Source organism: Corvus kubaryi, unplaced genomic scaffold (genome assembly GCF_017639235.1).
Source record: "Corvus kubaryi isolate FWS band 111438036 unplaced genomic scaffold, C.kubaryi_AGA036_p1.0 37397, whole genome shotgun sequence".
NCBI lineage: Eukaryota > Metazoa > Chordata > Aves > Passeriformes > Corvidae > Corvus > Corvus kubaryi.
This window is the reverse complement of record NW_024581136.1, coordinates 4,251,469-4,278,960: the sequence shown is the minus strand read 5'-3', so window position 1 is coordinate 4,278,960 and position 27,492 is coordinate 4,251,469. Positions and strand designations below refer to the sequence as shown.

Sequence of the window (27,492 nt, the reverse complement as noted above, 5' to 3'; positions counted from 1 at the left end):
CTGCCTTTCCAAGAGGAACATTCACATCTCTCCCCTCCAGCTTTATCTCATTAGCTCTTTTCAGAAAAGGCAGCAGAAATCTAATGTAATCACTTTGGCTTTCAGAGGCCCTGGCTCAGGGTAGGACACTCTGGCTCAGTAAGAGGAAATGCTGCTTCATGACTCACTTCCACTTGTCTTCACTGAGTCACTGTCCATCCCTGCTACTAGAACTAGCTGAAAGAGTCCGACTGCATTCCTGGGCACTTGGAGTCTTACCTAACTTCAGATATGGAGGGAGTTCACTTAAAGACATGGGAGCTTGTTGTCTCCTCCAAAACACCATGAACTATAGAGATTTAGCAAGTGTGTTTGAAAGCCTGGCTTAAAAATGTACAGGTTTCCTTTGGCTGGTAGGTCATTGCTGAAAAAGGACTGCAACAGCCACAAGGACTTCAAAGGAGTTCACATCTGAACCAGAGCTTAATTTCTTTCGCAGCTTGGGCAAGTTTCCAGAGCAGAAAGAAAATCAGATACGGATTTTAAATATCATCAGCCTTGCAAATCAAGCACCAGGTTCAAGTGTACAGAGAAGGAGGGACCTTGACTGAGCGCCCAGCCCCAGTTATGTGCCTTTGAGCTCCTGTGTCTGAGCGGGAGGGGAGTAACCATCAGGAACACCTCCACCCTGCCCCTTTGGGAGACCCTCAGCTTTCCTCTTCCTGGCTTTCATTCTGGCTCTTCGTCCTCTTTTTTCCATCTTCTGGTTCTGTTTCCAGAAATGCCATGAGTTCCCCATACAGTTGTTTTTCCTGTCAGGTTTCCCAGTGCCTGTGGTGACTGCATCCCACAAGTCTCCCTGGTCCAGCCGCAAGTCCAGAAGCTGATGTTGTCTTAGGTGTGAGCCTTCTCAGCCTCTCCTCATATAATCCGTCCACACATGGCAAGAAATCAAGGTATTTTAAAAGCAAACCCAGTTCTTTACAAAACAGAGAATTTTCTGAAACAAACAATTGTGTGTATTTAAAGGATTTTTTGTCTTTCTTCACTCAAAGGTTTTTTTGTTCTTCATCAGTACTGAAGACATCCTGTTTTAAGAAATTTAGATTAAAACTAACTTAACACAGTATACCCCAGTATTCTTATAAAAAATGCTCACTTGTTTAAACGTCTTTACAAATCCCAGGGAATAAATACCAGCATCAGCATTGAGACTGAAGTGAAGTTAGAGGCATCATTTATTTCTCAATAAAGTTAGGCTACTCAGCTCCTGAAATCCACAGGTTTTCATCCTTTTTCTTGTGATTTGGTTGCATAAGGTAATAATTGCGTAGGCAGGAAGCATTCCTTCACACAGACCTTGTCTTTAGTTTCAGTATTTCCAAAGGAGACCTCCCAGCCTGCTTGGAGCAACCTTCCAGAAGGCAGTTCAGAGACCTGCTTTATATAGAAATCCTTTCTGCTCCCAAGTAAAGCTGTTATTGGTCAGGAGAGTTGTTGACTCTCTCCTTTATCGACCCAACTGCTAGTCCAGAACAACTTTGGGATTTTTTACTTTGTTAAGATCTAACGATGAGTCAAAGTGACCAAAGGAGGGTCAGAGTAGCTGCAGAGCTGCTGGCTGCCTTCCCAGCCCTGTGCTCCTGGTGGTTGTGTCTGACTCCTGCACAGATCCAGTGGCAGCAACCAGGAGCTTGGGCTGAGACCTTCCTTGCCCCAGTAAGTTGATACATCCCCTGTAACAAACACAGACCAGAATATTACTGTAAGTAGGTCTATTATATAAGGCAGCTAAGAAATTAGCAGGAAACAAAGCAAAACCTGGCTCCATTAAATGTGATTAGTAGTTTTTGTTAGAAAGTGCTGGCAGCACGAAGATTTTATTTGTGTTGTTTCACAGAGGTTGGCTGATAGTAAATGACTGAAGCTGAGTAAGGAGTGCTGTATTTACATGTGCTGTGTCCAAAACAGTCTTGATGTTCATGTGTGAGTTTAAATCTTCCCCAAGCCTGTGCAGAAGTGACTGCCTGAATATTAACTTTCAAAAGCGGGAAATGTATTTCCCAGGGCCCATGGATATTTGAATCCCTAGTTTTTGGCTTTGCTCATTATAGGATGCATCTTTCCCTCTGATTAAGGTGTTTATGAACTATGTATTGCCAGATAAACACAAATAAATGAGACTGATTTATGAGTTACCAGCCCTCAGTAATTATTGGTGATTGATGCAGTCTTAGTATGGTTTGGGTTGCACCTCCAATGCAGCTGCTTGAAGGTGTCTGTACCCTCCTTGTGGCTCTCTTTCCCTTCTGGGAGGGGGAAGAGACCATTCCTGAAGCCTGAACCTGGCTTCTGAATTTCTGTAGTCTTTCAAGTTTGCTTTTATTTGTTATATTTGACATGTCTCATTAAGTGACTTATTAGTGGGGTATTGAATATTGATGAATATTAGGGCTTCTTTGTTCTTAGTTCTACAGCTGCACTTTGATTAGTCCTCTTTTCCATCATTTAAGTCGTATTGAAATACAGTGTATGTTTTGGAACAGAAAATTAAATGCTATAAGTAAATCTGAAAACTAATAGCTACCAGAAGCTAAATTTAAGTCTGTCAGCAGCCCAGGGGTTATTTGGGCAGGCAAGTTCTCAGCCAACTCTCTGGATAAGATGCAGAAAGGTTACATCATTGCAAGGCTCTGGCTGGCAAAACATGCCATAAGAGCAGAACACCGTTGCTTAGCGACTCGTGAAGGATGATTAACCCTTTCCCAGAACTCCCAATATTCCTATGGAAACCCTCCTGAGCCATCATTGTGGACAATAATTGAATGTGAAGAAACTACTCGAATTATCTTTAGCCACTAGATGTATTGATTTATTAATCATTAATGTTTAATGAAGGACTGTCTTAATCTTACCATTAGTTACTGAAGGAGATCACTAAATCAAGTCATTTGTCCATAGCATGACGTGTAATTTTTGCAAAGAAAGGCTCATATCATCACAGTAAAGGTGGAGTAAGAAGTGATTAAAACTATTTTGGGACTGATGGTGGTTAATGCCACTGCTGCTATTTCTTCATATGAACTCAGGTATTTCTAAAATTTCAGCTTAATTTAAAGGCTCAGCCCATGAGTTGACATTTCTCTTCCATGGGGTACCTTGAAGCAGAGTTCAGTACTAACAGGAGTTAGGGAAGTTCCTCACCTCTCATCCCTTTCCACTGCAACAGAGACATTATGAAGTCCATTTCAGTCTGAAAACAGTCATTTTAATTAAAAATATAATTAATCTTTGATGTTGGTGAACTGAAAAAGTTCTGTTCTCTTGTTTGAAAGGTGCCTGAAATTCAGCATGAGCTGATAAGCAGGAATGTGTGGGTGTGGTGGGAGGGTTTGGTTTTACCTGGTGGCCTTTTGCAGATAACACAGAGCAGAAATTTTCCACACAGTGTCACTAATGTGTTCCAGCACTTGGGTTGATTTTTTCAAAACGTGATCACTTTGGAGGGTGTTCACCTCATTGCAGCTTGAGCTCACTTAATGTGAGATGTGGAGTCAGTCTAGCTGTGGACAGCCAGAGCAAGACGAGCAATTCTCACCTCTCAAGCAGCCCCTTGGCTGGGCTGGGCTGGGCTGCCCGGGCTTGCCCTCTTCTGAAGCAGCCTGGAAAGACCATTGGACTCCAGCCCACAGACAGTGCTGGGTGAGAGGAGCCCGGTCCTCCGGCTGGAGGGGTGTCCTGAGATGTGTTATCTTCACAAGGATGGCTTGCTTCACGGTGTTCAATGTGCTGCTGAACAACAGCGCCAGAGCAACATTGTGTTCCACTGCAGCAGTGGAAAAATGCCCCATGGGAACAGAGGTAAAAGCATAGATAGAGGATTTTAAATTGCAATGGTGACTCTCTGTGATTTTAATTGGTAATAAAGGCAAGAATTCCCTTGGAGCAAGAAACACTCTTGGTTTCACCTCTCCCCCTCGAGGAGTTCCAGCAGCAGCAATAAGTTTCTGTAACTATTGACCCTCAGTTCTGGTAGCTTGAGAGAAGGTGGGGGCTGAGAGCAGCTGCCATGGACATGGGCCTGTGTGCACTCGCAGCACCTGTGTGACTCTGCTTCATCAACAGGGAAAACCACCTGAGCTAGAAACATTTTCTACTTGGTAGTGTTCTCTCTTGTTTGCAGATGGGTAACTGTGACCTTAGCAGAGACTTACAAGCCATTAGAATCAATCCAGGTGACAATTTGGCACGAAGATAACCTTTCTATGACATATTCAAATGCAGGCCCTGTGTTTCTTAATTTGTCCTTATTCTGTGTGCTATCAGGCAGATACAGAGACTGCCGGTGATCTTGTTTCCCAAATGTCTTATCCTCATGCATTTCAGACTTTCGGCTCCAGAGAGCAGCCAGCCCGTGTGACAAACAAGCTGACTGTGTGCCATGTGGGGTTTTGCACTACTCCTTTTTGAGTGAGTCCATGCCACTGGGAGATCTCCAGGGAGATTAATACTGTAACAGAGGCACAAAACAATGCAGATATTTCTGAATTGTTAGGCAGATTATTTACTGTTGTTTTGAACATGCTTTCTTAACTTGCCAACAGCAAAAAGAAACTCGTGTGACTGACATCTGAGCTGTTTTCTCTTGGTGTTGTCAGTAAGAGGATGGAGCTTCCAAACAGGGATGTTTCAGCGTTTCACTAGAATGGATGGATTCAACTTGTCTGAAATACTATTTCTGCTGGTGCCTGTCAGAAGCAGCAGCCATTTGTCTTGCACTGTGCTGGCTGGTGTGTCACGCAGTCGGGACAGCATGTATTATTACGCTGCTCTGTCCCTCTCCTGGCAGGCCTTAATCATGCCAGCTGTGGTGGTTTGGTTCTGAGCAAGTGATCCTGCACTGGATCTTCCAGTTGCTCCTGGGCAGAGACCAGCCTGGGAAACCTTAACATCAGTGCTTGTGTACAGAGGAGTCCAGCAGTTCACTGCGTGCTCCAGAGGAGGAACAAGCACATCAGTGCTCTCCTGGCGCTGGGGAGAGACAGGGCTGAAGCAGCAGAGCCCTGAGCTCTCTGCTGAGCCCTGAGAGAGGCAATATTGCGCTCTCTGCTCCTGTCCCCATGCCTGCTCCCTGGCATTGCTCAGTGTTGATGGGCACAGCAGGAGGCATCGAGTGCTCACACCACGGGCTCTGCCCTGGCTGCACCCTGAACATCTCTGTGCTCTCATCTCTGTTTCTGGGGGTATTCACAGATCTGAGGCACTGGTATTTCATAATATGCTTCTGGGAAGAAGAAACTTAAGCTGGGATTTGTGTGGGCAGTAGGGCTACAGCAAAGCAATATATGTGGATGAATCTGGTTGCCATTGGGGAAATCCTTGGCATTTCTTGTAGCTGTTCTGATTCAGATTTGGTGTGGTTTTGGGGCGCTGTGTGGTTTTGTCTGTGTAGGAGAACCTGGTCTGTGGAAAGACTGAGACATACTTTGATGCTGGAACTGCACATGGAGTGTCCTGGGGCTGTGTGGGTTTCAGGGTGAGGGTGGTGCAGAGGCTGAGATATTTCTGTGGGCTCGGGCAGCCTTGAATCGACTCTGGATCCCCCACAGTGTGTGAGCACACTGGGTACCTGGGGCTTAGGCTTGCAGTGAAGCCATGGCTGTTTGTAAAAGCCTGTCTCTCCCCTCCCTCCCTTCCCTGCTGCACCAGGAACGGAGAACTGTGGCAGAGAGAAAACCCAAACACCCTGTAGAGAGTGAGGGGGACATTCACACCTGAGCACATGCTGGGACCTGCCCTGCCTCCCTGTTCACCCTGGTGGGGTGAACCCAGGTCAGCCCTGCTGCAGCATCCCCAGAGCTGTGTTAGTTCCAGGATGGATTTGCCGTCAGCAAATACACATGTACCTGCCCACAGGGATCCAGTGCTCCATTTCCCATAAATGCTTTAGTTTAGGGGGAAAATCTGGATATGTGGTTATTCATTAGTTCCAGGGGTGCTTCAGCCATGTGAATTGTAAATAAGAAAATGGCATATGAAATTCTAATCACTAGAATGGGGAAATAAAAGGCAACTAATCTAGAAATTATTGATTTTCTTTTTCCAGTTGTTCAGTTTCCAGTTAATATTTAGCCACCCATCCCTGTGCCTGAATATGCTTTTGAACACAAAATGTGAGAGAGGCAGTAAGAAGTGGCTGATTTCAATTTAACGTCCTTTAATTAGTGCAGAATATAGCCTGTCGCCCATATCTGAAGTGGAAGGGCTGCACACTGAAGCGTTCCCTGTGATGAAATAATGTGTGATTCCAGGTGAGGCTCTTTCTTTCAGCACTGTCAACAGTGAGCCCTGGAGAGTTTGTTCTTTCCAGCTGGATGATAGCAAGTGACAGATTTCTTAATATTTGTTACAGTGTTGATGCCTTTCACTGCATGGCACATCAGGAGAAAAAGATTCACCACTCTGAATAGCTGAACCTGGCCTTTTTGCTCTCACCACTGGATTTTAGTGGTATAGCTTAAAATGTAAAGCCTGTGATATGAGATTATTAAAAGTTCTTTGTTTTAAATTGTATTAAATTCATTGTGCTTCAGAGCTAGAGCCCACCCTAATGCCACAATGCTATAGAACACAGAAATTTTTGTAAGTAACTTCTGTACAAAGCCATAGAGAGCTGATTTCAGTCACAATACAAGGGGCTGTTATGTCACATTTCTCTTTCCTTGTGGTTTATTTTGAGCAGTTTTCCATCCTGTGAGTTGCCTTCTTACCCCCCTCAAAACCTACTAAAAATTTTATGACTTTTTTTCTGTAGTAAAGTGGCCTCTCAGTCTTGAACGCTTAATGTTCAAGCTGTGATGGGCAGGGAAACCTGCAGGGAGAGAAACTGGGAACAGGGAGGCTGAGGGAGTCCCAGCAGTAAAGACACGGCTCTGCAGCCAGCCTGGTACACGCAGCCAGCAGAAGGGAGACCACAACCTGAAGCCCCACCACAGCCTCACTCTGGAGACAGCAATCCATCACTGTGGCTGGAGAACTTCATCAGCTGTTTTATTTTTAGTGATTGGGAAAACACATTGTCGTAGTTCCTGTTACAAAGGGGAACCTGCTTTCTCTCTCAGCTCTTCCTCTTGCAGGCTGCCCATTGTTACTGGAGACAGAGAAAACCAACTCGTAGCAGCTTTCACCGAGATGGAGATAGATGGAGAATGGCTGTGAGTATTTGAGACAAACCCTACCCTCAGGGACACTGTGTACAGGCAGAAAGGCGCTAATCACCTCCATCCAGTCCCAATCCCTTGGCTGGGGTGTGGGGTGAGTGTTTATACAAAACAACACTGATTTGCCTTCAAGCATTAGAGAGCAACTACTAATTGTCCTAGCAAGTGTTTCAAGACTTTCTAGCCCGATAAACTTGGATGGCATCACACTGCAATGGCTGAAGAAAGTGTTTTGCAGCCATTACTGGAACTGAAAGTTAAGTAACTTTTTATGGCTACTGAAGCCAGCTCGATTAAAATGGCTTCCCTCTATGTCTCCAAGAAGTTCCTGGTAAAAGAGGTAAGAGTTGGATGTTTTGATTCTGTCTAAAAACTCATTTCCATTGTATCAAGAGGGAAAAAATTGCTACAGAATCACATAGTCCCAAGAATTGCATACAGAACAAATGCTATATTGTGAGAAGGAGGCTCTATTTCAGATAAAATATATAATTGTTATTGAGAAAGATCAGAAGACACCCATGAAATATGTGACTGAGAGTGTACTTGATAGTAGACAAAAATTATCATCAAACCCAAAAGTGTCCCAAGTTACAAGCACTCAGTTACAGACATTCATTTCTTGTGGTCTGGATCACCTAATTCTGTCTGATAAGCATCACCTTTTTTGTGGGAGTGCGTTTTCCCCCTGACACACGTGAAAAATTTGCTCTTCCTGGCCCATTTGCAGCATCATGTAACAGCCAAGCTTGTGTCTTCACATGTCAACACAGGGTCTGATGCCCTGAGATCCTGGTCACAGGTCATAGCTTGGAGCATTGACAGTGTCTAGTAATGAGGCACTGTCATGTCAGATACAACTGGATGAGTTATTTGTAGCAAACAACTGATTTAATTTCTTTCCCTCGGTCCCTGAATGATCTACTGTGAGGTTTTGACTGCCAGAGATGTGCGTGTGTGAAATGACAATGATGGTTTTATGCAAATGGTCCCATGCTCTGGATTGCCTATCAGCTATTCAGAGGCATTATTTCTCATTATTTGCTGTTTCGGCTGAATGACAGTCCTTGCAAGTCACGGGGCACTGAGGCTGAGCCTGAATGAACAGCTTCCAAGCTCACGTGGCGCTTCCAGGATGATCTTGCAGTAGGGCCATATGCATGCTCCGAGCATAAACCCTCATGCAAACAGATTTGCTGTGCTTTCCTCGTGTTCTTGTGCCGTGTTTATTGCTGGCAAGGGATGGAGTGTTGCCGGGTGTGTGGGGCAATCCCTGACTTTGTACAGAGCTTTGTGAGCACCTTTTGGCAGCATTTCCTTGGTTATACACACGCGGCACCCTTGTAGGGAGGCAGGGGTGAACTGGCAGTGGGCAGGGGATGATCTGGTTTGGGTTTGGCCACAGGAGCCAGTTCAGCAGTGGGGCTGGGCACTGTCCCTGCCCCTGCTCGCACAGTCGGCCTTTCCTCCGCCTGGGAAGCAGGTGATGTTTGCTGTGTTCCTTATGCAGTTTTTCAGCGAGAGGTTTTACATGGGAGAACTACATCACTTGTGACAGTTGTAGCTCTAAATAGGAAATGATTAATATTTCATGATTATTTTTCTGTAAGGCATGATTCTTGGGAGAATGCATCAGTCTGACTTGCTGGGGAGAATGAGCCTGTCTTGCTCAGCCTCAAATGAAAATGTAGTCAGGCACTGCATGCTAATATTGCTTCTTTAGATGAAAGCTCTCTGGCTGCCTGGCTAATGTTCTACTGCCAGTATGTCAGTGCAAAAGTGTGCACTTCTGTTTCTCTCATCAGTCTTGCAAGTTATCTGCCACTCTGCCTTTGCCTTGTGCACCTTTAATCTAGGTTTAAAATAGTACAAGAGGTCATGAATGTCAGCCGGCTGCATCAACTGCAAAATCTTTGATTCTGATCTTTCCTTCTTTATTTACGTATTTTTTCCTTTCTTGAATCATAAGCAAACCACTTCAAAATATTTCAGGGTTGCACCAGAGAATAGCAAACAATTGGTCAAAAAAACCATTCTTGTCTCTGTGATAGGACTTTTCTGTGAAGGTGGCTGTTCAAAAAGCCTCTAGATAACAAATATTGCCAAATATCTTACAGAACTGTTGTTCTTACAACATTAATGGAATGGTCACAGAGTTACTGTTATTCAGCAGTGAGGCCACCAAGGCTTTAACTGCCCTGGACTGCTACAAGGAAGTCTACAGGAAGATTATGGAAAGCTTGGTAAGAAAAGTGCAATGGAAACTGCTCTTTTTTCTGCTCTGCCAGTTGTTCTGTAGGAGGAGTTACACCCTACGTAGGATGCTGTTAAATACTGCAAATCAGGATGAAAGAAACAGAGGGACAGATTCCTACTTACATATAAAGGTTCTTTAACCTGAACTAAGTTAGACCAGAATAAAATGCTGTATGTTCCCCAGACTGGTATGATGACTTAATCCTTGCTCAAACAGCTGTACTGGAATATAAACTATTCACAGCAGATTCTGCTGGTCACAGCCAGAGTTTCATTGGGTTAGACACAGTAGAGAATACTCAGAGAAGTGATGAAGGACAGGCAAGATTGCAGAAAAAAACATATGTTAGAATGTGTCAGCATTGAAGTGGTCTGTGAAAGGTTAATTTAACCATCCTCCACTCCTGTCCCCTGCAAGCGCTTCACTTGCTCTTAATTACAGTCATGTCTGCCTTCTCTGTCTGTGCAAAAGAGTGGATATACTTGCTGTCACCAAGCAAAACAAGGACTCCTGGTTCTTTCTAAGATGCTATTTTGCAGCTGGATTTTTTTTGTATATCACAGCTGTTCCAAATTATTTTAAAGTATCTTTGTAGCCTCTAAATGAAGCAGAAAGAAATATGTGGGAACGGCAACTACTTTGCAAGGCCTCTACACTCACAAGACAATTGACAATAGGTTTTGGAGGGCAATGATTTACAGTACCTGAAGTACTTAGAGACCTTATTAAGGCACAGGGTCATCTCAGAACTTTTGTCTGTGCTGTGTAAGGATTCAGGGACTTAGAAAACTACATAGTCTGAATTGCTTTGCTTTGCTTTGCTTTTCTGCCTTAAAACCCTGATCCATCCACCCCTTTGGGGTGTGTATAATTTTCTGCACATGTGGTTATATACTATAGTATTTGGTGGTCCATCTTTTTTAAGCTAGTGCAGCTGATATGGTAGGCAAGACTTGCTCAGCATTGTTAAAATTCATGTTGCATTATGAATTTAAGACTTCAGCACAATGCAAAGTATGAATTCAACAGCTACTCTGTAGGTCAGAGTAGTCTTCAGCTAACAGACAATATAGCCATGGGAGGATATCACTTTTATCAGGGGATTGTAGGCAGCTTTGTAGATGTTACTTTCGATGATCAACAGAGCAATCAAATTTGCAGGCTTCTTTTATAATCTGTCTGCCTGAAAATTTCTTGCTTGCTTGTTTGGGTTTTTTTTGGATCTCTTCTCCTGAAGTGTCATTGTTTGGTAAGAGGACTGGTTGTACTTGGTTATAATAATTACAAAAAGCGGCTTGGTTTGGTTTGGTTTTGTCTGATGCCACTGGCACAAAGAAGCAGCTGCAGTTGTGTTTGGTTTCCAAGTTTATGCTGTCTGGGTGTTGCTGTCAATAGATGGCCTCTGAGCCCTAGCTGTCTATGCAGCTGTGAGAAGTAACAACATAAACTTTGTATTAAGGTTTTTGCCAATACTAATTAAAAATCATGGTTAAGGGCTCTCATTTAGCAAACACTGACTGCTGCTCAAAGCACTTAGATATGTTTTTAATTTTGTGAGTATTCCAAATATACTTGGTCTCATTACAACTGAAGCATATACTTTGAATCCTATGGGTTTACTGCTTTTTAAAAGCAAATAAATGGCTGGAATTCACATATGTGCTTGGTGGGTAAAAATCAGGAAACATAACTGGGGTTTTTATATGGATTTACTTTTGGGAGCAGGTTCTGTATTTCTGCTTCCCTGCAGATTAATTATGCTGGGATTTGCTCTGTTACGCTTCTCCCTTCAACTACTTTTTCCTAATACTTCTCTTACATTGTAAGCCTCATTTCATACATTTAATATTGCTGTTCATCAGCCTAATTACCCTTTGGTGCCACCTCCTTGGCATAGACCCTCAAAGAGAGACTCAGTATTCCTGCCTCAGCTCCTGCACCATCTGGTCTTTCCAGTTTGGAGCCTGTGTCCGTGGTTTCCAGAGGAGCATTCATCCTTGTGCTCTGCTGGCTCACGCACTGCAGCTGCATCCCTGGCAGCTGGCTGCTTTCTTCACTTACCAGCTCCTGCTGTGTCTCCTCACATTACAGTTCTTCCTTCCCATTTTTTCCTGTCCTGTACAAAGCACCTCCATTCTTCAAAAAATATAATGAAACAGGATTGATGTCCTTCCCAGGAGCTCAGGGAGCTCTGATTCTGCACAGGACCAAGTCTGTACCTGCCATGCACTGCCAGGTCCTTGCAGAAGGGAGGATGAGGAGTGAGAAAAGGACCTTCATGCATCAGGGTGAGAAGCAGCCAGCAGTTTCTGCAGCCATGGTCAGAGAGGCACCGAGCCACAGCACGACACCACAGGGACACACACCTGCCACAACAAGCACCAGTACATCAGGGGAAACCGAGGAGAATCCACCTAAGCAAACAGATTGGTCATGGCTCCCTGCTCAAAAGCAAGCATCAGCAACCTCGAAGGGCTGGGTTTGGTTTTGTTTGTTTGTTTTTCATATAATAGCATCATGAAATTGTTATTTACAATTGAGAACCTCATCAATATTACATCTGCAACAGATGGTGAAGACCTCCCGGCATGGACAAGTAATCCGTTTAGTTCTTCAGACAAGATCTCCAGTGCCAGGCATAGCATCTGGCCTTTTGGTCCATCTTTGAGGTACAGTAGTGGAAACACACAGCCAGCCAAAGAGCTCCCTGTGACCCATGTCCACGCAGAAACACCCACGAGCCATGCTCAGGGTGATGCTGACAGCAATTCATTGAGGGCTTTGTGACCTGATTTTAAACAGCTGCACTGAATTGCTTTTGCCTTGAATCTCAAACCATTTATTTTGGGAGAGCAGAACACTTGTATGAGATGCAGCATCATGCTGAATGCAGTAGGAACAGATGACAGGATACCTGGCATTTTTTTGGAAGATGGCCACTGAGTCCTTGGGGATGCAGGTTGCATCTGTGAGCAGCTCCTGGGCTGTGCTTTACAGGGTGTGCAGCCCTGCTGCTGGAGCGATGGACCCGGGGTGATGTTTTGCAGCACAGTGGCAGCGGCAAAAGTGCTTCAAATTAAAGGAACTAGCTACAAATTCGGTGAAAAATATATCCTCCCAGGCAGGAGCCTCAGGGCTGAGAAGGGCACTCAGCCCATCTCAGGGACTTACCAGTAAGGTATGTAAGAGAAAGTATTTGCCTTAGGGGAAAATCACAGCATTTTCTCCTAAATATATGGATTTAACTTGCCAGTCAAGGCTCTGATAGCTGAGAGAGATGTGAGACTGCTATCTAAAACAGTCTGGACATCCAAACAAACGTTCTTCCCAGCCTGAAGAAGGTTAGCAGTTGTCCTGTTTGGAGAAACAATGTCACTGCTTGTATTTTGACCTTTGCCAGGGAAGGGAGCAGCCTGCCTATCACTTTTGTCCTGCCCCAAGAGACCTTTCCATGACTGAGTGATAAGAAAAAGCAAATTATAGATGTTAACAGAGCTTTTAATCTTTGCAGTGAATGGATGCCATGTTGTGCCATGCACCCGGCTGTACTCTGGCTCCCACTCCATCCCATGTTGGATGGAGTGCGGTGGCTTTCCATGTACACTTGCCCATTGTGGAAGTGTGCAGCTCCCAGATCACACTGTTTGATTTCTCTGCCTCCTGCTGTTCAGAATCTGCCTCCTGCACATCTGTGTGATGGTATTAAATCCTTACCACCCAGGAGTGGGTGTCAGTAGGTCAGTGGGCTGTGCTGGTTCTGTGCTCACTCCTGAACACAGCCTGCAGCGACTGGGGGGTAAATGATTAACCTGCATTTGTTCTGCTTTTTGCACTGAGGCTCTGGACTTGCCTTCATCCCACAGCGCACTGAAGTAGGGAAGCTGCCATTGAAACCAGCCAGTTCTCCCTGGGTCTATACCCTGAAATTCAAAGTCAGCACAGACGAACACTAAAATTACAGGATTTCTGCTTTGATGTGGCGAATGCTAATAGCCAAAACCACATGGGAGGACATGAACTTGTGCTCTCTTTTTGATGCAATCACTGATTATTATGTTGACTAAACTTTTAATTTAGTATACAGTTTTTGAAAAGGGAATGGCATGACATGATTGTGCCTTGTCCACACAAGCTAACAAATCAAATTGTTTGCCCTCTTCTTGTAGGAGGAGGAAATTCTATAACACTGTCTCTGTGCTGTGCCTTGCACTGAGTCTCTTTTGTCTATTTTTGTCACGTTATTGACCAAATACTACATTTGATTTTGACCCAGATCTGTATAAATTATTGTAGCAATAGAGTTGGAATTCACGCATATATGTACTGAGCAAAGGACAAACCTATGGCCACAGAAAGGGCTGTAATGAAACCAGTGAAATGAATGACCCTGACAAGGACAATGCACAAGAAAATTGTGATAATGTTTTACGGCACGGAGCAGAGCATGGCTTTTTGCCCTCCTACCTTTAACACATAAATTCTCACATGCTCCATTGCTAAAGCACCTGTTGCCCTAATGGTGTGGGGATGGAAGATCCTTTACCCGCGTGTAGTAATGCCAGCATGCTGGCTCATGCTTTGGGAATGGTTGGACTCCCAGAAAAAACAAAAAGAGGAAGCACAGAAGTGTTAACTTTGAGTGGCAGTTTTGCTATTCTAAACCCTATCCCGTGTTGTCAGACTCCGACGAGGCAGAAGATAACAAAATGGACACTTTTCTGCCAGAGGCACGGAGATCCAAAATCACTGAGCTTCTTCATGTTTATGAGTGATTAATGTGAAAATTAATGAGGCTTTAATGTAAGTAAGGGATAGAAATGACTTAGCCCCAAGATCAGGAAGTTTCTGCAGAGCAGAATTGCTAAATGATTTAGCAGAGGACTAAATAATGGAACTAATCTTGTGCACAGCTGTGAAAGCACTTCTCTCTGTTTACTTAAAATGAAAACTCACATAAATGTGTGTACAGATCATTGTTGTGCAAACTTTTTTCTCTCCCATGTAAAACTTTTGTGTTCTCTCACAACAATATCACTGACGGGCAATCCTGACTGACTCAGATACCCCAAGGTGGCCCATTCCCCAGGCTGGACCCTCACACCAGCTGAGGATCTCGCCACAAGCAGGTGGCACGCACAGGGAAGGCAGAGGCAAACCGTTTTGCTGGCTGCTGCTGGTTGCTGCCACAGCTGCTCTGAAAGGCTCAGAGGTTTCAGTTATGTAATCTCCAATGATTTGGGGTGAACCTGTGCACTTTCTCCAGCTGCCAAGACACGGTTCCTTTGTCTCCTTCCCCCATGAGCCAGCAGCAGGAAATGGCACAGCTCCTCAAAAAAAACCCCCACCTGGCTACAAGCAGACTATTTTGACTCAACTTTAGCAAAGGAGAGTGGGCTGGGGCTGGAGTAAAGGCTGCCTCTTCCATATCTGAATGATGCTGAAAGTTGCCGGGTCGTGCAGCATCCCATGGATGACAAGTTGTTAGAGCAGCCTGTGAGCAGCAAGCCCTGCCTGAGCACAGCCAGCTCTGCAGCTGAGCCCCTTGGGGTGTCAAGGCAAAGGGGAGACTGCCGTGTGCTAATTAAAACTCTTCTCTCAACTTCTCCTTGGAAAAGTGCAAAGAAATCCTCTTTTCATCCCCAACGACTAAAAATAAATCTTATTTTGGGTTTCAGAAGCAGCCGCATGACTAAATGAGCCCTTCGGTTTCATTCATGTTTGCTGTCTATTAATCTGTTCTCCTCACCCTCAGCAGGGTATGACTCAGGGCTTCATATTGTCTTCCTCCCTGAACTATCTGTGTTTTGACTTTAAATTCTGCTGTCTGACGCAAAGCAGTGCTGAAATCATGACAGTTTGATCCAGCCAGCTCCCAGGAGACTCTTGATCTTTACTGGCTGGTAAATGTAGCACTCAGAACAGCTATGCAGAACAGATATCGATATTTTTACACCAAATGTTGGTAAGCAGATGTCACAGGCTTGTGAAAAGCCTTGAAACTCCATGGGAGAAAATATGTGAGTATGTGTGTGGGAGGCCTGGAGATAAAAATACTTTGGTGGTTCTATGAGAAGGCATATATTCTACTCCTTAATCCGTTGGTGTTTTGCTATTCCTGTGCAGGGTACTCAAACTGGAGACTGCTATACTGGAACAAGTATAGCAGTAAACTCTTTCCCTGTTGATTCATCTGCTGCTTTTGCTGCTCCTTCCAGCACAGCCTTCTCTGCCCCTCTGGCCCTGGCTGAGCTGATAGATCCCATTTCCCTGCCCTGAGCAGGGGGTCTCTCCTATTGGGGTAGAGCCTGATTATCCCAAGCTTGAGGCATCCTACAGTAAGTGTAGGTCACTGGGCAGGTAGCAGCAGTGAGGCAGTGGGGCTGGGCTTCTCCAGCAGTCACTGGAGAAAACAAGAGGCACTTGAGGGGTGACAAAGCCCTGGGGAAGGTCCCTAAGCAGGCGTTGCACAGAGCCTCTGGTGCAGAGCGCTGGGCTGTTGAGTGGTGGTTCCCAGGGCTGAGCACTGGGGCAGACTCTCATGTCTCAGGGGTGGCAGCCACACCTTGCCTAAGGCTTTTCTTCAGAGTTTTTTGGTTGTTTTTTTTTTTTATAAGCAGGCAGCCTGAAATCCTGAACTTGTAAATGCAGATGAATAGAAGTCTGGGTTTGGTTTTTCGTTTTTAATTTTCCCCAGCAAAACCTGTTCTTGAAATGTTCCCTCAGGGAGGTGTGTAGGGCAGGCCGGTGCTAAACCTGCTTAATCTCGTTGCAGTGTTGAATAAAGCCCAGTGATCTACAGCCAGTGAACGCTTGCCTTGACTTCTCTGCTTTTAAAGGACTGTGGTTACAGACTGCAAAGCCCTCATTTTTCCTTTGAGTGCTGTATTTATCCCTCCCCTTATGGCTTTGGAAATGAAATTTGAGCCATTTATTATGCACTAAATTTAGGGAGGCCAAAAATATTTGCATACAAATATGATTGATCTTTCAAGCATGCAAAATGAGCAGAAAATGATGAGTCTGATGTTGGACACAAGCAGAGCTCAAGTATTTTTAAATTAAAATAATTTAAAAGAATCTGTATCTATGATGGCAGATGAGCTTTTTCTGAGGGAAGAAAACCTCCTCTTTCTCATTATATACAGAATAAATGAAGATATTCAAGTCAGATATGGACTGAATTTTAAATGTGACAATGGCATTTATTCTGCAGGAGATGTCATGTCTATAATGAATTGTAAATTATTTTTAGTTGCTACTAGAAACAGAAGAAGGGGGAAAATAATCAATATTGACACAACCCTGCTTTATTTTTCAGCAGTGCTAATCTTTGGTGGCACCAGTTAGAGGAGGAGAGAGCTAGAGCTGAAGCGCACAAACTGAAAACTTTCTGGTGCTTAGAAAAGGGCCGCAGCAGGCAGACAAATGTGCAGCCTCCCTGTTGCTGCTGGGATGGTCATTCCAGCAAGATCATCATTCCATCCTCTCCTGGGAGCTGGGCAGGTGTGGTGGGAGGCCATGGTTTGTGAACAGTGGTGGTTCTGGCCACCGTCACCCCACAGGTACTGGTGTGTCCTGGGGCCTGGGCAGAAGGACAGTGACCCCTTGGCCCCTGGCCCTTGCCAGACCATCCTTCCTCCTCAAGACAAATTTCCTGACTTTTCCTACTGACTTTAGGGATGATGATATTCCAGCTGGGGTATGACAAAACAGAGCAGGCTGGAACCCTCTTGTCTCTGTTTGCTGCAGTGAAGTTCCCCTCCCAACCCCCATGCCCTTTTTCTTGCATAAAATGAAATAAGAGCCTTTTGGGCAGGGTGCAGGGTTGATTGATTAACTTTTATCTTCTCATGGTGCATGACTAGGTAAGGTAGAGCATGTGACAAGGCAAGCTGTTCAGAGAAATCACTGCAGATAGAGCTGGGCTGTTCCCAGGATCCACAAAAGGATGCAACATCGTTAAAATTCACTCGGAAAAACAAGATTACCAAGCTCCTTTGCTTAAGCAGTTGATATTGAGCTAATTCTAATGCAATTTCCTAAAAATCAGAGATGCTGTGATGTGATCTTACTCTTGTATAAAATACCACGGAACTTCTGATGACAGAACAGATCCAATTTTCTGTTGCATGAGTCATTTTGAGGAAAAGAATGCTGTACATTCAATATGACCAAAAAAAGTACATTCAGTAAGGCCCTCCTTATAGGGCTGTGTGGATGCAATCAATCGTAAGCACAAAGCCTAGGCAACACTTTTTGATATGGAGTAAAATTGACAGATGGATTGTAGAGAGCCTTTGGAAAATTTTATCCACTGAACACAGAATAACCACAGCAGAGACCTAAGCCAAGTGTCTGCCTGACTTTATATGCTGTAAACCTCAGGTGAGTGGTTAAGGAGGCTGGAATCTTGCTCATGTGCCAAATAATTTGGGTGGTCTGAAACACTCTCTGATGCAGAAGATCAGGGATAGATAGATGGGGTTCAGCAGGATGATTTCATGGGAAAGAATTTGCTCCATAAGTATTAGTCATTTGGTGACAGAATGAACAAGAGCCCCTGTTGGAAATACCTGCAGAGGCACAAGAAAATTCCTGAAAGTGTGAATTGAGTAATTTTCTCCTGGGTGTTTTTTGTTATTATTTTGTTTTTTGGTTTTGATTACATTGAGAACTCTCTCAATGGACTGAGGCGTATTAGTGATAGCAATGTCTGCAGAGCTGTGTTTTGTGGGCATCCAGAGCCTTGCTGAGGGGGATGTGGTGTTCAGCATACAGTTCCCAGCTGCTCAGAGGGCACTTGGACCTTGCCCTCTGCTTACTGCAGCAATGCCTTTCTGTTTCCCTTCTTCGGGGTTGCTGTCACAGGCCCTAATGCAATATTTTGTTTGGCTCTTTTCTTCCTGGGTCTGGTAATGAAAGTGAGTGTGTTGGATGGAATCTGGGACCAGAATAAAGCTGCTGCTGAAGAGTTTCAGCACAAAAACTGATACTGTATTTTACTCATAAAACTACATGAGTTTAAACAAGATCTCTGTTTCCAGATCTCCATGTCAACTACAGCAAATGTAGCCAGGATTGTCATCTTGTCTGTGTTCATGGCTACAATTATTTCTAGCTTACTGTTCTTACAACAATTTAATTTTGTAATGTTTATTGGCTTGGAAGGTACATTCGTCCTAGGTTTTTTTCCCATTTTGTGCTGTAAAAGGTCAAAATTGTCAGGAAAGATTTATTTTTGGGGAAAAGGAATCCTTATTTAAAAGCCAAAGTAAAACATCCTTTCTGTAATAGAAAGGAAGCAGAAGGAACAAGCTAAAACTCTGAGCATCAGCTGAAGCCGTGTGTTACATCTTGTGCTTTGTGATTTATGGCACAGTGGTATTTACTCACCCCACTGCTCCAGGCGTGCAAGCACTGCCCTTTTTGAGTGCTGAGAATGGAGGTAAAACTGCAAGGGCCTTTTCAGCAGTGCCTGGCAGTGGTGCCAGGGATGGGGAGTCCCTCTCTGGCTCCATCCCCATCCAGAGGAGCGCCAGCCTGGCCCCTCTCCCATGCCACAGCCACTGGCAGAGGCAGAGCACACAGGCTGGGGCAGGAGGAACACTCTGCCTTGTCTTTCCCCAACATGCTTCAGTATTTCCAACTATCTTGGGCAAACCGTGGAGGGGTATCATTCCCCCCTCAGCTCCCTCCCTCAGGAGCACCCATCTCCAGTTGGTCCAGAGCTCCAGGGCCTCCTACACTTGATGACAAGGCCACAGATGCCATGAATTATCCCTGCCCTGTGACAAAGCCAGAAATGTGCCACAATAGCTCAGTCAATGAACTAGAGAAACTAAATTAAACCCCCTGCTGGCCATAGCTGTTGAAAGGCCGTCTCCTGCCAAGGCACGGGCACGGCCAGGCACACACACTCACACTGACCCTGGGCTGCAGGGTCTTCCTCATAGCTGGGCTCACACCCACCTCCAGCCCCTGCGTGTCCTCAGCTTTGTTCCTGCCCCACAGCCGTGTCAGAGCATGTGTCCCTGCTGCCGGTTTGGCCGGTACGCACCCTCCGAGGTGTGGGTCAGCTTCATCCACACGCCCAAGCTGTGGATCAGCTTCATGAACCCACTCGGGGTGAGGGTCAGCTTCACCCACCCCCGAGGTGTACGTCGTGTTCAAGTCCCTCTTAGCCTGTGGGAGCCAAGAAGCAGAAGGCACTGGCTGTATGACGTCTCCCCTTTTTTTTTTTTTTTTTTTTCTTTTTAAACCTTTTTTCCCTTTCCCTTTTCTTTCTTCCTTGCCTCCCTTTTATCTTCTTGGTTTTCCTCGTGTCTTTTTTCCTCTTTTTCACTTTTCTCCCCGATTTTTCTTCTTCCCCCTTTTCTCCGCTGCCGGTTTTACCCGCCCGGGTGTCTGCCCGCCCTCTGCGGGCTCGGGGGTCGCTCCGCCCGCGGAGGGTCCCGCGGAGGCTCGGCCGGGCGGGGCGGGGCGGGGCGCAGCCGTGACGCGCGGCGAGGGCGGTATAAGCGGGCGCTGTCCGGGTGCTGAAGCCGGCGGAGCGGCGGAGCGGCGGCAGCGCAGGTAGGGCTGCAGGGATGTTGGGATGTAGGGATGTGCGTGGGGGATCCGGCACCGAGCGAGCGGTGAAGTCGCACCGAGAGCCGGCGTTGCCGGGGCTGGCGCTCGCAAGGGAGCACATCTCTATAAAATGTAGCTCTATCACTATAGATATTCCATGTATGTGCTGTCAGTACCGCCCGTGGCTCAGACGGGAAGCAGAGCGCTCCCGGGAGAGATGGCACTCAGTCATGCCGGGTCGGCGACAAGGCGTTTCAGCGGATGGGCGGGGGGTTCCCTCGGATGCAAACACCCTCCGAGTTACTTCCCACATGTATCCGTACGCAAACAGTCATTATACTCACCAGAACTGCTGTGGGTTTGGGCTTTTACCCTTCGTTGCTGTTTTGTTTGTGTTTTCAGTCCCTTCCACAGGGTAAAGGGTTAGAGATGCTTTTAAACAAGATGAATTCACTGCAGTTGTGTTCTTTATTGCAGGAAAAAAAAGTAAAATAAGGGAGGAAGAGTGCACGATATATTTATTTTCCTTATGGAAAACTGCTGTTACGTTTCACCTAAGACTTTCAGGGCGGAGACACATCTATAGGAAAAACCTATGAGTTTTCATAGCAAAATTTCACTGGAAACAGTAGAGTCACATCAGAAACAACTGCTAAGAGAACGAGAGAGCAAATTACTGCTACCATGGAAACATCCCAGAAAGGAGATATTTTCTGTGTCCGTTTTTTAGGGAACTTTTTTCAGTCTGTATTGTCTTTGTATGTGTTAAATTTGGATCATGATTGCCTCATTTTGTAAAGAGGAACTTCTTCATCTTCATTTGTTGGCTAAAAGGTGATTTTCCTGTTTGTTAGGTGCTAATAGAGGAGAAAATATGCTCTCCATCTAGACTGGCTTCACAGTTATTGATCTGGAGACAAAAGAGCTGTTTTAGCATATTGTCCTTTGAGAGGCACAGGAGAGAATGTTTACAATATTTCCTAAAGATAGGCTAAAATGTCCTTTTTAAAAATCAAATGTAGAATCAAATTCTGAAAGACTGGGGAGGGGTCCTCTTACTTTGGGTGGCGCAATATATTTAATGACAAGATTTACGACCTGAACTCAAAGTTTTAAAAGAAATCATTCCCAAATCTGTTTGGCAAGGCTTTCAAATATCATCTACCAGTAAATTAGAAGTAAAAATTGACCTAGAGGCAAATGTATATAAAATATGTAGAGAGGAACCAGTGATCTGTTATTCCGGTAAAGGAATTACCCAGTTGAGCAACATCCTTGTGGAACACTAAAGTAACTTTGCCTGGCTGCACACATTTTGATTTTAGTGGGATGCTCTTGCAAAGCCTGTAACAATCCAAACTGTGTGCAGCGAAGGAGGGTGAGTTCCTGGTCTTCGTGAGTGGGAGGTGCTTGGCAGATGATTACAGAATGACTCTCCCTTCCCCCATTGCTTGGAAAGGACAGTTTCTCATGTGCTAATCAAACTAATTCTGTCAGTCTCTGCTGAAAAAGAAAAGTATTAATTTCACATATGCTACAGAAATAGCAGACTAGGTGTTTTTGTTTTGCTTTATTTTATGGAGATATACATTTATGTACAGGGCTAGTGCCATTTCTGTGACAGAAAATGAAGCAATGTCTTGGCTTTGTCTCAGGGCAAACTCAGACATGGAGGGTGGGACCTTCTAATCAGCTGTTGAACTAATCCTTTGTGAAATCAATGCTCAAATGTATCCAGGCTTGAAGTCAGAAATGTTTGGGGAAATTGTTTGCTATTATGCCTAGTAGCCTGCTCATGCATACTGAGGGGGGGAAAATAAGCAGCTGTCTGAACTGATAGTGCTTTAATTATTTAGTGAAGTCACATTATGTTAAGGACAAAAACTGAGCGGAAAAATCTACAAGTGAGCTGAAATGAGCATATTCATGCTCACTTTGTACTTCCAGCCGTGGGTAAACACTGGTGTACACAGCTCTTTCAGGCTGTCATGAACCACCAGGATGCTTTTACCAAGCCAAAAACCAAAGGAACCAAAATAGGTCAATTAATCAAAGCAGTTTCTATCTTTATCATTCCTTTCTCATTATTGTACGTTATTTGTTAATGTAACTGGATCAGAAAAGAGTCTAATCTGTCCCGTGGCCCCAGTGTACCAGTGCCTGAGCATGTCCTAGGAAACAACTGATGGCAATTTTCCCCTGTGCTGTGTGGAGGGTGCCCAGCTCCCTGCAAGGCTGGGCTTTTGCAGCTGCATCCTCATGCACAGTGATGCTGTAATCATCTTAATTCTGTCAGAGGCATATTTTTCCCAGTTCTGTTCCAGAGTTTATTTTTCTCTGGTGTAAGCTGGGCAGACATGGGTTTCTACTGATCTGTTCTAATCAAATTTGCCAATGGTCATGTTTCTGCCTGTCCTGGGACCTGACTCAGTTTCTGCTGAAGTGAATGAATAAGCAAATGAATGAAATCACCACTCACAACCTACCTACTCGAGCTCCTTTCCAAAATGGGCTTTAAAGTATTTGGTAAAATTATTTTGTACCTTTAGGATAAATTTTAGTTTTCCTCTCATATAAAGGATCATTGCCCTAGGAAGATGACTCATAGAGTCATTAACTGATATTCACTTGTAATACAATTTTTTTTTTTTAATGAAATAGCAAAATAAAGGAAGTAGTAGCTTCAGTAGCTTCAGTACTATCAGTACTGACAGAAATAAACTTGCAAGTAATTTTATATGCCATGTTCTCCACTTCATCACATTAATTTTATTGCAGTTTAGCACCATTCAGCAGCATTGTCCTGGCATGAAATTAGATGCCTTATGGAGCAATCTCACAAAATAATTCTGTCTGTAGTTTTAATGTTACTATTTCGAACAGCATTTAAATGTATGGATACACTGATTTTGTCATTTAGGTGCTTTGTTCTCAAGATCAAAGTGACATCTAGATATGTCTAGGGGCATTTCACAAGTTGTATAGGATTGGTATTTTGTACTTTGGTGCTGCCATTGGAAAATTAATGTTGGAGCATAGAGATAAGAAATTTCTTGCATAGTTCTGTTTCCTAAGCCTGTCTCCATGTGTTAACAGCTTCTTTTTTCTTCTTCTTCTTTATTTAAAGGAAATATTTTAAATATGGCAGAAACTAAAATCTTCCAGCCTGGAGCAACCTGTGCTCTCACCTTTTTCTTTGTCCTAATCTGTTGGGTTGATGCAGCCTCCTTCCAGCAGCACCAGCTGCTTCAGAAAGAACCAGACTATGCAATGAAAAACTTACAAAGGCTCCCAAATCCCGATATGATCAAAGCACTGGAATACATAGAAGACCTTCGCAAGCAAACCAACAAGGGAGAAAGCAGCCCTGATTACAACTCTTATCAAAGTGTCCCATACCTCCTGCCACAGAAAGAAAGCAAGGATCAGCTTCACCTCCCAGATAACCTACGGGATTCTTTGACTGAAGAGGAGTCCCAATGGGTTAAGGTAATGCTAGAAGCCTTGCGGCAAGCTGAGAAGGAGTCAAAGGCTGGCCCAAAGGAGAATAAACCTTACGGTCTGAGTTCAGATAACAATTTTCCAGCTGGATTAACTGATGATTACGAGGCTTACAAGTGGCCCGAGAGGTGGCAAAAGGATCTCAAAATGCCACTTGGGCACTATGAAGATGGTTCAAGAGACAGTCCCTTCAAGCGTACCAACGAAATCGTGGAAGAGCAATACACCCCCCAGAGCCTTGCCACGCTGGAGTCGGTGTTCCAGGAGCTGGGGAAGATGGCAGGACCCAGTAACCACAAGAAAGAAAGGCTGGATGAGGACCAGAAACTGTATACAGATGATGAAGATGATGTGTATAAAGTGAATAACATTGCATATGAAGATGTGGTTGGAGGAGAAGATTGGAATCCCATAGAGGAAAAAGTGGAAAGCCAAACCCAGGAAGAGATAAAAGATAGCAAAGAGGAAATTGATAAACATGAAGAGGAGATTGATGAGGAAATGAAAAGATCAGGAAAACTCAGCTTCCTTGAGGATGAAATGAGAAGAGAAAATAAAGATCAAATGTCAGAGGATGTTTCAAAGCTAATGAATTATTACCTGAAGAGGCTGATGGGTAGTAGTGCTGGGAACAGGAAATTAAGGACTGGAGGAGAACTAGAGGAAAAAAGAGCATCCATGTTTTTGGATAAACAGTTTGATCCTCAGTCTATAGCTCAGCTGATAGAAATCTCAAGGAATTTGCAAATTCCTCCTGAGGATTTGATAGACATGTTGAAAGCTGGAGAAAAAAAGCAGCTTCAGAGTGAAAGGTTGGAAGCTGAGCAGGAAATGGAATTCCCAGAAGACCTCGACGAGATAACTGAAACCAATCTAGGACAGAGTGATATATTTAAAAATAATATAAACTCTAAAAACGGGTACGTGAAGCAGCCTCTTATTCCAGAAAATCTACCCGAAGACCTCAATATTGAAGATATTGTCAGCCTTCTGGGAAATGACAATTTAGCTAATCAGAATCCTTCCCACTTACTAAGTCGTCTTAATCAAGAGAATGATTTGCCAAGACTGTCTTACATTCCTAGAAGATTGAAAGGACACCTGTTCCCTAAAGCTTCCTGGATTAACGATTTGGAAAGGCGACAAATGGAGTATGAGAAACTGGATGAGAAGGACGAAGAACTGGCTGATTACTTGGCAAAGGTGCTGGCAAAATACCCTGAAGTGGTCAATACAAACCAGATGAAACGAGTCCCAGCTCCAGCTTCTGAGAGCAATCTGCAGGAAGAGGAGCACCTGGAGCAGACCATCCGAGAGCACCTAAACCAGCTGGGACCACAGGAAGCTGCCAAGCTGGCTTCCCTCAGCAAAAGGCTCTCCATGGCCGGGGAAGCTGATGACACACAAGCCAAGCAGTACCTGGATGAGGATATGCTGGCCAAGGTGCTGGAGTATCTAAAAGAGGAGAAATCAGAACTTGAAAGAGATCACATTACCAAGCGAGCAATGGAAAACATGTAATTGTTCCCCAAGTACTATTTCTCTTCAATGTGTTGACTTCTATCCCAATTCAGTTGTGATTTATTCCTGCTCTCCCACTAAACAACCTATGGTAGACTATTTACCATTGAACAGTCCGCATATCTTTCTCAGAGCTGTTATATTGTTTATTGATATACTTACATGTTATAAATTATGGGGCAAACAACAAATTGCTTCAAGTGTTTTAAGAAACAATTTAATGATATCAAGTAAAAGTATAGTATGTAAACAAATGACCTTTGCATTGTTAATAAAACATGATAAATGAAGAGTGACAATTATAATTTGAAATTTTTAAGATTAATTGGATTATTTTGTTACTGTCTGTAGTGGTTTTTGTGCAGTACCGAATAAAAAAATAAAGCATTATATATATATATAGTTTAATTTACAAGGCTTTTTCTATTCAGTGTTTTATTGTTGATGAATAAATTATTTCTGGACAATCGACTGTGTTTCTTTGTGAGAGTTGATAAAGTCATACTAATTGGAAACATTTTTTTACTTCTACATATGACTCTTCTGAAATATATTGTTTTTCCTACAGATTAAGTTGTTAGCATAAACTTGTGGTTTTCTGGGCCATAAGAACATCAGCTGGTATTACCCTTAAGGGCAGGGGGTACCTAAAGAGCTTGCTGAAGTCAATCAGTGTAATAATTGCATTACCTACAACTGAAAATTGGGCCTTACATGATTAAGAGATGTATCAGTGTCTCTTGGCAGCATGAGGAACATAAATGCTCTGTCCAGACAGGCTCTATGATGAAGCTCTGAAAAAAATACAAAATGGAACCTTCATTTGTGAGCTCTGGAAAGCTCTGCTGGAGTAGCTGGGAAGCTCTGCCGATGAGTCCCCCTCCATCTCTCACAATGGCAACCACAAAGAAAAAGCCAGGCTCCAAGGCAAGGCAGGCAGACAGCTCCCCTGTGGGGAACAGCACTGCTTTGTCTGATAAAAATATTATTTCCTTTTTTATGAATTGACCATTACATGTCACATAAATACACAGAAAACCTTTATTATTCAGCACATTATCTGGACACTTGAAATGTCTCTTGAGCTCCTGTTATGACTGGCAGTAGATGGTCTGGAAAGGTTCTGGCTCTTTTACAGAAGGAAATGTGCTTGCATAACTCTGTGAGTCAGATGTGGTTTTCACTGGGACAGTGAAATCATTTCCAGGATTATAGTTTAAAAGTGGTATTCCCTGTGGTATTCTCCAGCATCTCATCTGGGCTAAGTGGGGTGGGGATGATTTTTTGGCAAGGCAATGTCTAACGAAGTACAAAGGCTGCAGAAATAAAACTTCATCTTCACTGTCACCATTACCCTGAGCAAGCGCAGCTGACAGGAGCTCAGACCCTGTTCCAGCCATTATTCCTTGAACATACACCAGACAATAAAGTATCTGGTTTTCCAGGGGTGTGGAGGACCTGGAAGAGATGTCACACGTGGTGATGACAGGTGGGAGTTCCTTAGCACCATTCCCCTCCTGCCATAGCCTGTAGCAATCCCTTGCTACCCTGGCTCCTGAGCTGACCAAAGCCCTGGGGAACTGTTTGGCTGCCTCCAGGCTCTTAGGGAGAGCTCATTAAAAATTTGGGAGACCAGAATGGTTTTGGATCTAAGAAACCAGTAGTGCAAACCTATGCATAAAAGGACAGGTGCTGTCAGACACTGTATAGAAGAGGAAATAGCTTTGGAAAATCCAAATCTTGGCATGAGTAACTACATCACTTTTTTAGAAGACCACCTCATTCACAGTGTGTGCAAGCCATTAGGGACTTTGTGGTTCATCTTCACAAAAAAGAAAAGGGGTGTCGTGCTTGAAATAACAGAATTGCACTTCATCTAACAGAACTCTATGGAAGCTTCAAGCTGATTTCGAGCTAAAAAGTAACATCAGCACTTTTTCCTCTTCAAGCCACAGAAAGTAGACAACTAATTTCCCTATGAAGTGCTTTATTTCTAACAAACTCATATCCAACTCTATACTGAAATTAAATGAAATGAGAAAATATTAAATAGACAGCACTCTCTTGGTAGCTATAGTTGCCTCTTGCTATGCAACCAAAGCTCGCGCAGAAGAGCAGATATTTATACCTGAATATGCAAGACAGCATTATCCCAATGTATATCCCATCATGAGATCTGCTCCATTAAACCACTCCAGAGCCTCCCCCTGCAGAGAGGCTGTGTAGTGCTTAATTGTTTTTAACAGCCATGGCTGCTTCTGCTTTCATTTGTCTGTGGTTTGTGTTTTCTTTATGGGTGCAGTGGGACAAACAGTCATGTTGTTAATAATGCACACAGAATGCATAACCCATAACAGATACACTACCAAGCTTATTATTATAATTATATACAAAATAAAGTGACCACCCTGCAATTTTGGCTCAGGAAGTGAGGAGCAGATTTTT

The 27,492-nt window shown here is 44.0% G+C and overlaps 1 protein-coding gene across 3 annotated transcripts; it reads left to right on the top strand.

The window, feature by feature from the left end:
* The first annotated feature begins 904 nt into the window (after nt 1–904).
* SCG2 (secretogranin II) lies at nt 905–25,516 on the top strand. 3 transcript variants are annotated; one of them, XM_042042646.1, is made up of 2 exons: nt 905–935; nt 23,153–25,516. In XM_042042646.1, exons 1-2 carry the CDS (start codon nt 920–922, stop codon nt 25,045–25,047), a joined length of 1,911 nt encoding a protein of 636 aa, XP_041898580.1. In that variant the 5' UTR covers nt 905–919; the 3' UTR covers nt 25,048–25,516. The 3 variants fall into 3 exon arrangements, with proteins under 3 accessions (XP_041898580.1, XP_041898582.1, XP_041898581.1); XM_042042648.1 differs by lacking the exon at nt 905–935 and adding an exon at nt 7,175–7,193; XM_042042647.1 differs by lacking the exon at nt 905–935 and adding an exon at nt 19,926–20,028.
* The last annotated feature ends 1,976 nt before the right edge of the window (nt 25,517–27,492 follow it).